At 38.0% G+C, this 15,217-nt stretch overlaps 2 protein-coding genes across 2 annotated transcripts in view; one reads left to right on the forward strand and one right to left on the reverse strand.

Annotated features, from left to right (window-relative positions):
- LOC138025212 (mitochondrial amidoxime reducing component 2-like) overlaps positions 1–8,943 on the forward strand; it is an 18,000-nt gene extending 9,057 nt beyond the window's left edge. The window contains exons 4-9 of the mRNA XM_068872419.1: positions 2,773–2,958; positions 3,925–4,084; positions 5,952–6,092; positions 6,172–6,239; positions 6,719–6,790; positions 8,805–8,943. Coding sequence (XP_068728520.1) covers positions 2,773–2,958; positions 3,925–4,084; positions 5,952–6,092; positions 6,172–6,239; positions 6,719–6,790; positions 8,805–8,925 — 748 coding nt within the window. The 3' untranslated portion in view covers positions 8,926–8,943. The remainder of the gene's footprint in view (positions 1–2,772; positions 2,959–3,924; positions 4,085–5,951; positions 6,093–6,171; positions 6,240–6,718; positions 6,791–8,804) is intronic.
- Positions 8,709–15,194, reverse strand: LOC138025222 (transmembrane emp24 domain-containing protein 10-like). The gene is made up of 5 exons (XM_068872429.1): positions 14,873–15,194; positions 13,588–13,699; positions 12,792–12,868; positions 11,434–11,560; positions 8,709–10,663 (listed from the first exon to the last, which is right to left on the reverse strand). The coding sequence occupies exons 1-5, from the start codon at positions 15,059–15,061 to the stop codon at positions 10,542–10,544; spliced, it is 627 nt and encodes a 208-aa protein (XP_068728530.1). The 5' UTR covers positions 15,062–15,194; the 3' UTR covers positions 8,709–10,541.
- Between the last annotated feature and the right edge of the window lie 23 nt (positions 15,195–15,217).

Raw genomic sequence — 15,217 nt, forward strand, 5'->3', positions numbered from 1 at the left:
ATTATCAGAAATGTAACCCAGTAAGGGAGAGGACAAAACGTGGAGGGGTGTCTCGAAACTTAAGACCTAAGATCCAAGAACCCCTCCAAATCTCGCAAACTAAGACCTAAGACCCCCTCCAAATCTCGAAAACTAAGACCTTTGGTCTTAGAAGACGGCCTCCCTCCAAATCTCTAAAACTACCTAAGACCTTTGGTCTTAGAAGAACCCCCTCCAAATCTCTAAAACTAACTTTTTATATGGTATATTCAGACAAATATTAATACAAATGCATATACCCCTGTATGCCCATATACATATGCCCCTGTAGTATACACTGTATACCCATATATGCCCATGTACGCTGTTGTATGCCCATTATATTCCCATTCGTAATCTGATGAAATTACCGTGTGCAAATAAAATTTTTCATTCCATTCAATACGGGAATACATGGTCATAAACAGGCTTGTGTGGGTATGCAGAGGTCTATGGGTTTTTATGCATATTTAATTTTGTCTAAAGATACACTATAATAACGGATACGCAAAATACCTACGAAACTTCAAGATGGTGGCCAATTCGTGAACTGCATTGAACTGTAACAATCAGAGAGCTCAAAAGCTCAAAATATATAAAGATATGTGCATCTAAATGCCTCACCATGTTGATAAAGAATTTAATTTGACCGATAAATGATCTTTAGGGGTACTCCATTTAGGTGCTCCACAGGGTACTCCATGGAGTAGTGCTCCGCGTTTTGTCCTCTCCCACTTAGTAATGATATCGTGGAGATACTGACCCGCTTGTGGCTTGAAATGCAGCGAAGTTCATTTTCGTGCTGTTTTATGTAGTGATATGCTTGCATTACGAAGTGGATCCGGCAAATATAAAAAATTGTCAAATTTACGTGAAGGTCTGATGAACGTTGAAAGAATAAAGAACGGAGCCTTTCAAGACTGCAATAGGATGTTTTCATGTGATGTCATCGCTGCCATGTTGGTGGACAAAAACAAAAGATCTTTCATTAGCTTCTTTTGTTCATCCAGCAGAAGTCATGCATTTCTCTTGTTGTTATTGATGTCTCCAGAGGATGGTTGAAGACGTCCTATCTTTTCGTGATCTCCGTCCTCCTTTTAATAATAACCACCATCTTTCATTGGTAAAAGATTCGAATTGCTAAATATCATGTGCAAAGCGGCAGTGATTTTCCATGGGTAAAGGGTAACGGGCAACAGGTAAAGGGTAAAGGGTTTAAAGAGTAAAAGGTGAAGGGTTGGTATTTTTCTTGCAAAATTCAGCATTTTAATTTCTTCAATTTTCAACAACCTGACTCGTGACTTAAGAATTACCACAAGCAGTATTACCTTGTTGCTCTCATTTCATCTTCGCCTTCGTCTTTTCAAGTTTCTTGAAAGCAAAATTCACTTGTAGTTCAATTATACGCACTGGCAGGTAACAACAATTTACTACATTTACTACGACTCAGTAATATGAAGAACAATGCAAGTTATGAAGTAAAGACAGTTAAACTGGTTTTTGTTTGAGTATTGTATAATTACTGAAACATTCACAATTTATAAGGTAACTTGGAACTCACGACGCAAATTACTGCATCAAGCAATGAACAACATTTTTTATTGCACACTAGCACAAAATTTCTGCAGGCAATCATAACTGAATTATACAGGTGTACAAATCCAAGTCAACTCCTGTTCCAATTCACCTCATTGTAGATCATTGTGGGTCATTGTAGTAGGCCATTGTAGGTCATTGTACATAGTAGACCTGTCCTTTTATCTCATTGTAGGTCATTGTAGCGCAGTGTAGGTCATTGTAGATCATTGTAGGTCATTGTAGCTCATTGTAGATCATTGTAAATCATTGTAGGTCATTCCTAGTTTTAGTAACTACGAGGCGCTCTGTGTTTGAAAAGGTCTTTATTACATAAACTAACTACTGGCTTACAGATGACACAAGTCTAGAATAATTTATTTTTCACTCTCTTCGAAAACTGTCCTCGTTAGATCCCTTGTTCACAAAATACCAGTAGTGGTCGATTGGTAAGCAATGAAACAAGGCTCGCAAACTATTTTTATAGGCACTCTGCTTTTTCGGGTTACCCGGTCTGGCAGAATGCAAGGCTGAAAAAACAAACTTTTTCCCTATCTATAAGCCAGTATTTAGTTTATCTAGTAACAAGAAAATCTAACAAGAATTCCTAGTTGACTGGAGTCTGATTCCTTCTGACAAATTAAGAGAAAAAGTAGGCGCAGCCGGATCTTGTTCTTTGTCCTGTTGGACAGAGTGATTTAATAAGACTAATCATGTAAACGTAAAACAAAATTAATTAATATATTCATAGCTGGGTCCTAGTACTCCGGGAAGCGAAAAACAGGATTGATATTAGTGGCTCTCTCACATGATTAAAACAAACAAACGAGTCTTACAAATATGAGAGCCAGCGAGGCATGAACAAAAGCATGCAAGCCATATTGTGCGAGTCAACATGTGAGTCAAGCAGTTATTGAAAGCTATAAACCGTTTTACATGTAAAATGGGTGCTTAGACTTAAATGCTGTTTTTCATTGATATTTGAAATTTATGGATGCTAAGACTTTAATAAATGCCTTGCCCTCTCACACTTAAAACATGTGTATAAATGCCCACAAACAAACAACCACAAAAAGACAGGAAAAAGAATGCAATATAGTGTGAATGTTTTCCAATATCATCTGCACCCGTGTTACTGGTGTTTTTGAAAATGTGCACAACTTTTTTGCTTTTCTTCAGACGTTGGGTTGTGATAGACAAAGACCACAAGTACTATGTAAAAAGTTATAACAAGCCAGTGCTTGCTCAAGTTACTCCACATTTTGAAGATGACAAGAAGACACTGTGCCTCAATGCTCCTGGAGTGGACACTTTGAGAGTAAATGTGCACTTGGACAAGGAGGAAAATTACACTGAAGAACTTGAGTATGGCTTTATTATTATTATTTTATGATAGGTTCAGTTAATTCGGTGCCAAAGACGACCTCACTGTCATCAGCGCCATTGCACCACCACCATTGCCATCATTGGCAGTGCCATTTTTTTGTAATAGTTATTATATTATTATATCAATGCAATCAGTCTTGTCATTGGTTAAGATCCTTGGTGAATAATAATAACCTGGTCCTGAATGTTCAAAAGTGTTTACATAATTATCTATACCCCCAAATTGTTGTTCAATTGACGCCGATATTTAGCAAAAATTTTCATTAGAGGAAGCCGCAATCTTGAAAAACAAGAATAAGCAAAAAAGGAAGTTTCACCCAAATGTTGAAAAGATAGGTTTATGCTAATCCTGAATTGTTGTTTGGATCACCTTTTGAACCACCAGGGCCCTGCGGATTACACTCACCATGAGCACCAAATTAAAGTTGATCAAAGTTTTATGCCATATTTTTCCTTCTTTTCTCTAAAACAGTGCAAAATAAACCACTCGTTGAATTCCGGATTTTGATATACTCAAAATAATCAAGGGATATCATAAAACCTCATCCCATAATCTAAATTTTAGTAATTATTTCTATTAATTTGTGAAGGTGCACATACGTTGTACCACTTCTGGCATGACAGTAGTGGGCCCAAGCTATTCAAACCCTAACCTTTTATCAAACTTGCTGTGTAACCCCTAAATTTAGTAGACTGCTGCTGTTTATTTTTGTCTTTCAACAGGAGATGCAGCATTTAGAGGAACCCAAAAGATGTTTTGATTTGTCACTTCCTTCGACTCATTTCATCTTTTTAAGGGGCACTATTTGTGCATCCTTATATGTTTTACTTACTTTGCTATAATGTTTTTTTGAGAGCACTGAGGGATCCACAGAAATGTGATTAGTGAACAGTGATTCAAATTTTGTTAGAATTTTACATGATACTAATTTTAAAAATCGACAGAGTCTACAAAATATCATCCAAAAGTCAGTATGTAGGAGATGAGGCATCAGCGTGGTTTTCAAAGTTGCTTAACATCGAGTGTCAAATGTACCAAATCTGTGAGCCACGTCATAGCATACAGAACCCATTGTGCAGAAATGTTGCTTTGCCAGGGGACAAGGTATGCCTAAGATTCTTGAGTGGAGGGAACACAGGGCTGGTTTGCTGTGCCTTTCATAAAGAAGTTAGAGTTGGAGTTCACCTTTCTATGGAGGTCATTGTTTTACTATAACTGAAAGAACCCAAACCTTTACAAAAATGCTACCCGTAGGCTTCAACATTATTTTTGGAGCCTAGTAAAGTTTTAGGTTGTTTCAGCTATGGTGAAACAGTGACCAGTGCAACCCTAACCTACAACCTGCCATTTACACCCTCCAACCTGTCTACAAATTGCTTCATTTTCCACTCCTATCAATCACTATCACATACATCCCAGCCTTCCTATAAATCCTATTTTTCCTATTTATTTTATAGGATCCTATAGAACTCCTATAATGAGCCAAAAACTCCTGTATTTCCTATAAATGCAGTTTAAGGAAAATGAAAGTGTTAAATGTTTCTCATTCAAAATGTGTCATCTCTTGATATATATCGTAATATATCCACTTAGAAATTCTCATACTGATCTTCATACATTTCCTTAAAGAATTAGTTGAGAGAGTTTGATAACAGATGAAAGCATTTTCCCTCTCATAAGCATTGATGTTGGTCACTATTGAGAGTCAAACTTCTCATAAGTGGCTGACCTTTTTGGAGGTTGTAAGGGGTGGTCATGTGACTGTTGACAATCACTGTTTACTTTTGTTTGTAAATCGTCTTATGAATGAAGACATTGCAAACTAGTGTCTTAGTCTCCAAAATGATGCAAGACTGACATTGAATTGTGTTTCAACGTAAGAATTTTATCTGTGAGTGCCTGAAAATCCTCCAATAGAACTCCTATATTTTGTCCTAAAATCCTATAAATCTCCTATATACCTGCTAATTTCCTCCTATTTTTCCTATAATTTTTTTTTGGAAAATGGCTGGGATGTATGCTATCACGGTATGGACAAATAGGTTATGTCCAGTTTCGTGATCTGTGGATTTCAATCCAATATTTCTGTTTTTAAAACTCCACTGTGGCAGTAAGTGAAAACTAACACCTTGATTGGAATCTCTAGAGACAAGCAAAAACCAACAATCTAACATTTCCGGCTTGTATTTTAACAGGTCACAGGCCATTGTTTCACCAATACAGAAGGTATCCTAAACATTCATGATTTAAGCTAACCTTAGACCTAAAAATGTTCGTTTAGGCCTAATTAGGCCTAAGGTTAGCTTTTATGAATGTTTAGGATACTTTCTGTATTGGTAAAACAATGACATGTGACCTGTAAATAATACCAGCCGTAACATATCAGGGTAGTCATGATGCTGTACCAGTATGTACAGGTTACTAAATGACGAATGTAATGTCAAAAACCAAATTTACATGGTAGACAGTGCAACTCAGAGTGATCCAGGGGAGGGGTTGAGTGGGTTGAACCCCCACCCCACCCCTTTGAGCAACATTTTTTCTTAGAATTTATTTTGTTTGTTAATTTCTTCATAGAAAATAATGGAATAAAATTGTTTTTGACGTAGTTGTTCCACTTCCACCAATTGACTGCTTGTCAAGTTATGAAAAGATAATGTACATGGCGCGATTGCTGCATTTCATGCCTATACAAGGCTTTTCAAGTCTCAGGAATGCTGGAAATGGCATTTTACTGGGAAATATTGAAAACAAATACAAATTTCGGGGGGGGGGGGGGGGGGTCATAACCGAAGACCCCCGTCATTAAGATATCATGCCAAAAGTAATCGTCTTCCACACCCATGGCGCTGAAAATTAAAAAGGTGTAAAAACCACCCAATTCCTGGAACCTTCCCTGGTACTTTTGCACAAATCAAGGTTTTGGTATTTGAGTGAAATAGCCTCATTGAATTTATTTTCTTTTTTGTAGACAGGATATGCAGCAGTTTCCTCATACCATATTACAACAGAGGCATCATTGGAGGCACTAAATAAAGAATTGTCATTACCTGTCAGCATGGACAGATTTCGACCCAACATTGTTGTTGGTGGCACTGAGCCCTTCGAAGAGGTTTGTTTTTCACTAAAAGAACAACAGGCATTCATTCACCGTCCACCATAAATTGGAAATTAAATGTCATCTGTTTTAGGATGACTGGGATCATAAAATTATGAAGATAGCTGATGTGCGGTTTAGGAAACTAGCGGACTGTGGAAGGTAAATGGTTTACAGAAGGTAAATGGCTGTAATTAAGGTGATTACTTAGTTGCCAAAGTCAACACGATTTTCTTGGAACTTTCCACAATTTTCTTCATTGTGCAGCAAAAATAGGCCACCAATGTAATATTATTAAAGCACAGTTCAGCATGGACTTGACTTTCTGAGTAACAAAGTTGGTGGTGTGTTGATAATAAGGGAGTGGTTCCTAAGAATGTATTGACAACTTTATTCTACTAAGGGGCATGATCTTGAAGAGGACCTTCTGTAAGAGTATAATTATTGTGCAAAAAAGGGCACCATTCTTGTTTCTGAAAAAAGAAAAACACTCTAAACCCAGCTCAGTGGCAAAGAGAATCCTGCTAAGAGAACTTAGGATGCCTAATGATAGCATGAAATCACCTTAATTACTAACAGTAGTTTGATGCATAAAAGGGAGATGTCAGAAAGTTTATATGTATATTTTGTTTGTTATTTAGGTGTATTCAAACAACTGTTGATGCGGAGAGAGGTGAAAAGGACAAGTGTGAGCCGCTAAAGACTCTACGAAGGTAGATAGATTTATACAGAATAGACCCTTTGCATAAATGGCACCTAAATTTGAATAACAATGACCTTGGTGCAAGAAGTCCTGAGTTCGATTCTCGGATCTCACATCCTTGCTTCATTCTGTGCAGCTTAAGTAGCTTTAAGTAACTGTAAAACAGAGCACTGATGGCGAGGGGGGAGTAAAATGAGCGCACCGTCGACCTCAGGTTTGTCACTTGAATTACTGTTACGAGTTATTGACGTTAAATGTGGTTGCTTTACTTTACTTTTAATACTTTGAACATCCTTAGCCTGTACTTACATTTCTAGACCAAGGATTTTTCACATGAATGAGGCTTAGGATGTACATTGCCATTTTATGGAAAGGGTCTATGTATTGTATAGAAAAATGATAGTTTATAATTATAATATCTTTTTTGGACGATTTAGTTAGTGTTGCATTGTGGCATATTTTTACTCGTCTCTTGTCCATGTATTTTGACTTGCCCGACAGGCTCTCCAAAATACAAGAGACAAGTAACCAAATCCCACAATACTACACAGTAAATCGTTCAATAAGTGATTTATTTTCACACTGAATTTTCAGCAAGTGAATAGGCCACAAGCATTGTTTTTGTTTTCTCTTGGGACCATTGACCATTGTAAGTCCCAAGACAAACTGGAAACAATGCTTATGCAAAATTTTGGGGGACAAACAAAGAGTGTTATCGTATTTTATGAAGCGGCCTATTGTAAACAACTGAGAACATGTGGCAGATTTGTATGTCACAAGTGCAGGGCAAATGTCAGCACCCTGACTAGCCAAACTTGTTTTCCATTGTATAAATATCATGCGTTTTCTTTACAATAACTAATAGTTGGATGGTAATTAATTTGAGTCACCTCCCTCAGGTGCATAATTCATTGTGTGATGCATTTTAATGGAGATACAGTATTTAGCACTGTATTTGTGTGAAACGAGGCTGTTTCTTGTCATCATTAAAACTGTGGCTCCATTTTAAAACTTATTTTATACATGGATTAAAATTTTCTTGTAACTTTACTTGCTCTGGCTGAGCAACCGTTAAACAATCAGGATCAAGTAATCATGCCAAGTGCCCTGGTGATTAAGAAAAAAAATGCCCTCTGTCTCAGCCAATCAGCATTGTGACATAGCTGAATTTTTTCCCCCAACAGCATGCGCTCTCATTGGTTACTTCGAGTTCACATGATATCTAACAATAAAACTGTTTCCTGCCAAAAGTCTCTGAGTGGGCAACAGTGCACGTTACCTGCAAACCATGACCGACAACCAACGTTGCAGCTTTTTCTTTTTGGGCTATAATTATAACAAATCACTTAATAACTGGTCTCTCGGGAAACAGTTCATTTTGTTTTGCTCGAATTTCAACATTTCCCTCTGCTGCACCTCGGGGAAACATTGAGATGAAATTAACTGTTTCCCTCGGGACCAGTCATAGTGTTTATTGTTATATAGCTGAAATTCCCCCCCCCCCTCCTCAGTAACAAGCGCTCTCATTGGTTACTTCGAGGTCACATGACATCTAACAATAAAACTGTTTCCCACCAAAAGTCTGTGTGTGTGCAACAGTGCACTTTTACCCCCGAATGTTGACCGACGACCGCTGTTGCCGTTGAACGTTTTTCTTTTTGTGCTATAACAAATCATTTAATGACTGGTCCCTCGGGAAACAGCTCATTTTGTTTCCCTTGGCTGCACCTTGGGGAAACATTGTCATTCTCGGGAAACAAAATGAACTGTTGCCTTTCGGGACCAGTCATTAAGTGATAATGTTGCCCCGTATGTGTTAAAAATCAGTCTTGACAGTTGTGTATTCTGACACAGCTCCATTGTCCTTACTTATTACAAACAGGGAGTGCATTGTTTTTAATAATCCCAAGGTCAAAATGCTCAGAAAATCAGAGTTCACACTTCTTTAATCAACAATAAAGTAATTTACACATGATACAGATACTATTAATACCACTATTGTTTTCTGCATGATTATTTTGTAGAATGAGAGCACTGAAAGAAAAGGCCCAAAGAAAGAGCTATTCGCCAAATTTTGGAGTTTTAAGTGCCCCAGATTGTGAAGGGACCATCAAGATTGGAGACCCTGTGTATCTTTCTTGCTGATCCAGCCTCCTCCATACTGACACAAGACCAATGTATCGATGCCAATTGTGTCGAGTCTACAAAATCAGACAATTTGGAGTAAAAGGATGCACAGACTAAAAACGCTTGGGCATCATAATGCCTGCTTAGTGATTAAATGGGATACTAGAAAGGACAAAAATTTTTTCTGTTGGGGTTATGAATGCTCTGGATGTTCCAACATTTTTTGAACTTTTTATTTCAACCAGTACAAATGCTGTACTTGTAAATCAATCTTTCATAATTTATTGTAATAACTTGTTCCATGGGACTTGCTAATTTTTACTGATCACCGTAAATTCAATAAAAAAGCTAAGACTTGATTAGTACATTTTAAGGGTCACTGTAGAAAAGAAAACGAAAACCGGATTCCATAATGAGCCACCTTTTTTTTCTAAGCTTGACTCCTGGTGTTGTTTAGTTTTAGGCAATAAAAGGTATTATTCTTATTAAAATGTCAAATACTTCATTACAGTCTTAACTATGACAAATTAAGTTGTCATATACCGGTGATATAGTTAACTTTGAAGTAATTTTTATAGCCTCGCTTGTGTGCCAATAAACCTTTACAAACTACAACGGTGACCAAAAAGAAAAAAAAACTGTTCTGGTCCATAAGAAAGTGCGCATGTTTGCCGACAAACCATACTGGCTTTGCCATAATTTATGATCAAAGGAATTAATGTTGTTTGGAAATAAGGCCAGTGGGTGGCCAGTTTCAAGTTTAAAATTAATTGCTTTTATGCCTTGTTTCCACATCAAATTTCATCTCATTGTAAGTTACTCTAATTCACTTGTTTGAGACAATTGCATTATTTACAAACACAAGAATACTGAAGAAAGATTTGATAATATGCTGACTAGCCTCGCAGTATACAACATAACATGCACCCATGTACAGTACATTACAGAGTTGTTGCCAGTGGACCAGGTTTGTCAAAGTACCCCACTGCTTTGCAAAAATCCCCATCTAATTTTCTGTCTTGGCCATTACACTCTACTGCAGCACTGTTTCTTAGCAGGTATTCCATTTTTTGTCCTCCCATTTTTCCAGCAGCCATGTTTCTGCAAATCTTCTGAACACTCTGCTATAGCCCACCACCTCTGTTTATGTCTGTTATGGCTTTGGCATGGAAACTTGATGTTGTGACTTTTTAGACTTATAAATTAGTTACAGAAGTTGTGGCCCTGCATTTAAACAAAACGCGACTGCAACATCGTACACAAATGTACATGGAAGAAAGCCCATCACTTGAGTTCATGACGCAAACTGGAAACAGCATGAAATGCTTCTAGCACCTTCTTTCTTAGCACAATACTGTATTTTGGTTTTCAACAATTGAAAATAATTTTAAACCAAATTTGACCACTATAAAACAGGATTTTGAAGAACAGTGATCTTCAGTCTTCAGTACAATACACACAACAACTAGTTTTTCATTTAATATCATCAATTTTGGGTTTGCTTGCTTTCTTTCAGCCAACAGACCAATACTACCAACAGTGGCAGTACTGTCACATCACCAAACAGGTGCCACTAACAGAGCACAGACTTTGAAACTAAAAGCTGTAAAACATATACAAAGGTTTGCGAGAGGTCACTCTATAAGCTTCTTAGCGATGAAGAATCGTCGCAGGTAAAACAGTTGCCACGTTGCCAAACCAAACAGGCACAAAATAGAGAAAATACTGAAATATAGCACCCGGGAATAAGTTGACTCTGGGGGAAAAAAAAAAAAAAAACAAGAATTTAATCAAAATATTAAGCATAAAGCAATCTGATTAACTACTACATTTACAATCGACATTTCTTTCATGTTATTGCATGATGTCAGTTATTCAAGATCATAAATCCAAGATAACCTTACATTGTCCTGAGAAAGGAAAAACATGAAGTCAAAATAACAGAGGAAGGAGAGTCTGAGGAAAAGCTGAGATACTACAAAAACCATGGATCTGTGGAATGGGCAGGAATTTACGTGTCTGCCCCGCCCACTCTCACTTGTAAACAGTTCAAATTCTTAAGAGGTAACGGCAGTACTGAGCGTGTATGGAAGGCTCTACTATCGGGGAAAAGCTCTCGGGGAAGACTTGAGAATGACGATTATACGAGACATTATCAGAAAAGGGGGAGATGTCACCACAGGTTTCTTCGTTTGAAGTTTTTCTGCGATTGCCAAAGAAAACAAAGATAAATTTTGAAAACGTGTTTTTCAATTGTTGCGATCGTTTTGTACACCTTAAGCCATGGGAAAGGAATTTCATCAAAATATTTAATGAAAGTGGGCAGGGCAGTGACTTGATAATTCTGGCCCATTCCACAGATCGGTGGTTTTCGTAGTATGGCAAAGGAACTGTACCCTCAAGGCTCTGAGGCTGTGGACTTGCACCATTTTACAGATAATGATAATAAAAAATTATTATTGTGAATACGAGTCCATTCAAACAATGTACTGACAAAAACCCGCTTAAAAACAAGCTTTTTCATACCATTTGTATCCCTCATTTCCTGCTCTCTTTGTCTCATGTAAGCAAAGTCATTTACAACAGCATCTGCTAAATCTTCTAGCCTTTTAAGTTCCACTTCCATTGGCTTGAGTTTTTCAGCTTTTGCTAACTACAATAAAAGTGCACATGGTTTGAACCCAGGAGTCCTAACAATAATTTATTATAAGTTAAAACGTGTCCATTTGTCCAGGTGAGTTTAGTTCTGAGAAGGACTACCTGTACACTCACAAAATGTCAGTCAATGTCATCCTAAACAGGACTACACTCACCCAGATAATCGTACTTTACTTTGTTACGATAGAAGCAAGCAAAACAAAACAAAAACACTGCAATTTAGAGTTTGAGAGGGTGGTCCACAGGGAATCTGAAGGCGTCAAAATTTAATGCTGGTTCAGGTGTCCATGGATTAACCGTCAACTCAAATTCTGTCCCCATTTAACCCAATGGCCCCTGGGAGTGGGACTAAGGAGGCTCGAACTAGTTTCTCCTTTTTTCAAACAAATAAACATAATATTATTCTACCCTTAGATACAGTTAGGGTACTCATATCACGACAAAATTTGGCCAGGGTATTAAGTACCCATTGCAGATTTCTCGCATTATGTTTTCCTCCAAAATAACGTTAACATGGCAGCAACATTAGGCATTTCTTTGACCCTTAAAATCAACATGTTGTCTTTTTTGAAGAAACGGGACGGTGAAATTTTCCCATTCAGCGTCACCAGATAATTATAGAAATACTCTCTAAAATAAAATTCAACAAAATCTGTAGGCCAGTTTTTTGGAAAAATCAGTTGTTTCGAAATGTGTCTCTAACTTTTTTTTCACCTACAGAATTTTTTTTAAATTTGAAAGACAAACGGTTTAAATTAATCTAAGCTACATGTAACATGCAAAAAATAAAAAAAAAATTCACCGTCTGGAAGCAGAGATATAAACGAGTAAAGTTACAAATTATCAGGAAAAATTATGGGCTCACAAGATCAGCATTTATGCATGCGTCACCCACTCATTCAAGTCCGCGCACAAGTGGAGCTACAGGCCAACACAAACGCATTTAAGTGACCGTTAAACCGTTTGCCTAGAATTTTCATAGTTTTCATGAATAGGAGATGTCTATTTATATTCCTTATATATAGGAATTAGGAGAAAGGTGAGCGAAATTAGCGGTATTTGTATATTTCTGGTGACCCATTTGAATCATGAGCTGATGCGAGCAACTTACGAATTGAGTGTGTGGCTTACGACAGATTTTATTCTGTCTAACGCGAGACAATTTTACTCATCAATGGGGATGGGCCAGGGCAGTTAAGGTGTTCAGTGGGTTAAGAACAACTTACATCCTCATAGTTCTTGGCTTCTACACCATGTTTGACATTTAGGAAAACTTCACGGTCAACTCCCCCACCTGCTTGACCTAACAAAACAAAATAATGTTATCATCATAACATCATTGTTCAAGTAGAAAAATATATAGGGGCAAACAACAACAAATTAAACGAATTTAAGAAATGGAAGCTACACTCTGAGTAACCATTCAGTATTACTTTCCCTATGTGTGTAATATTCATCACAGTCTGGTTTTTGTGTTAAGTTCTTAGTCATAGTTAAGCCTAATGTATTTACCTGTAATACATGTACAAAGTTTGAACTTTGCTTTCTAGCTTCTTGTAAGCAAAATATTTTTTTTTGCCTTGTACAGGTCTTCACCACAAAACTACCTGTACTGTATAAGAAAATCCCTTCATGAGAAAGGAAAGGAACTTTATTTAAGTGTCTAGTCATTCTAGCGCTGGAGCGCTAATTGGGGACACTGTAAACAGAAATTAACAATGAAAGTAAATCAAGGGGAAACCGGACTACCTGGAGAAAACCTCTCGGTGCAGAGAAGAGAAGCAACAAACTCAACCCACATGTGACGCCAAGTCTGGGAATCGATCCAGGGCCACATTGGTGGGAGGCGAGTGCTCTCACCACTGCTCCATCCCTGCACCCCGAAGAACTATACATAATTAATGATTGGGGATGCAAATGCCTCCCAGAGCTCTTGCACAGTGTCTGCCGTGACATTGAGCTAAATATTCCATTAGCTGGCCTCTTACATATTCAGCAAGTACAAACTGGGTGTTGTCCCACCTTCACTTTCCACACAGACTTTGTACATATCATAGTCATCTGTTGTGAAAGCAAATTTGCCCTTCGTGGCATCTTCTCTCTTGTACAAGACGTGGCCAGTGGAATCTGTTACCTTAAAAAAGAAATAAATGTACCAATGCATTAGGCCGGCCAGTCAGCTTGGTTGAGCATCAAAATGGCACGAGGGTGGTTCAATCTCGACCCTAGAGCTCTTCTCTTGACTGAGGGAGAGAAGAGGATGGCACAGTCGGTTAGTGCGCGGCCTTGGTGCAAGAGGTCCTGAGTTTGACTCCTGGATCTCACATCCTTGTTTCGACTTCTTTCCATTCTGTGTAGCTTAAAGTAGCTTTAAATACCTATAAAACGGAGCACTGATGGCGAAGGGGGCGCACCGTCGACCTCAGGTTTGTCAGTTGAATTACTGTTACGAGTTACATGTATCGACGTTAAATATGGTTGCTTTACTTTACTTTTACTTTACTCCTCATTGGTTTTCGTGAAGAACAATCAAAAGAGTCTGTAATTGGTGCATTCATGTTAGCACGAGGAGTGAGCAGGCGCCGTAAGGTCCAAATAGCCAATTTTTGGCTACAAGAACCCTACGGCGTTTGTTCTCCTAGATAGAGTTTCCCAGAGTCTTGTGTTGATCCAAGGCTCTGGTGACGAGAATGGAGAGTGGTTGCCAAGAATGTCACTGGTTTAACCCTTTCACTCCCAATATCTGATTAGTAATTCTCCTTTCTAGCTGCTATACATTCCCTTTTATATTAGTTAAGAGAATTTGAGTTTGATCAAAATAACACCATCTGACTGATAAGTTTATTCATTCTCAACACCTGTCTGCTGAATAGTGAATTGATATTATAAGGAGAAGTTACATACTAATCACTTCTGGGAGTGAAAGGGTTAAACCCCAGCAAAAAACAGCTGCAATTCAAAGGGCAAAGCCAGTGACTGTATTGACGGTGTCTGACAGGACTGGCCCCTGGGTAATTTTATGAGCTGAAAGACACTTCAAATAAAACAATGGGCTAAGCGAGATGTACATGCAAGCGTGCTTATTTTCAAGCTACCGGTAAATGGGAAGTCATCTTCCAGTTTCAATAATGATAAGATTTTCTTCATTTATATCATACTTATACATGTGAAGTATTAGTTGTCCTTGCAATCTTGCATTGAAGCTGCTCCAGTGACCAGTAATGGCATCATTTTGCAGCGCATGCATGCGTTACGATGTGTCTTAACACTTTACGTCCATTTTAGGAGGGGAAAAATAAGGGCTTACCGTTAAGTGCGTTTTCTGTTGAGGAGCATCGGAAAGTCGATATTCACCGGTGACTAACACATCCTTGTGAACTTCTTCTCTCAAACACTTCTCTTGTCCGGGAGGTAACGTGAATGAAAGAGCACTAGCTAAAGTTAAAAAACCTAATACAACTATAGCGACGTTTATGAAGAGTATTAAATGCTTCATTTTTGGAGCGTACAACTTTAAGAGTCCGAATTAAATCGCTCTTTCTAGCATCAGTCTGCTTTCAAAATGGAGAGCGACGTGGCATAAGCAGAAGAGAAAAGACATCCGGGAATTCTCTTCTTTTTTTAAACCCCGCTGAGTGAGCGCAGGCGAGCA

The sequence above is a fragment of the Montipora capricornis genome, chromosome 12, assembly GCF_036669925.1.
Source record: "Montipora capricornis isolate CH-2021 chromosome 12, ASM3666992v2, whole genome shotgun sequence".
Lineage (NCBI taxonomy): Eukaryota > Metazoa > Cnidaria > Anthozoa > Scleractinia > Acroporidae > Montipora > Montipora capricornis.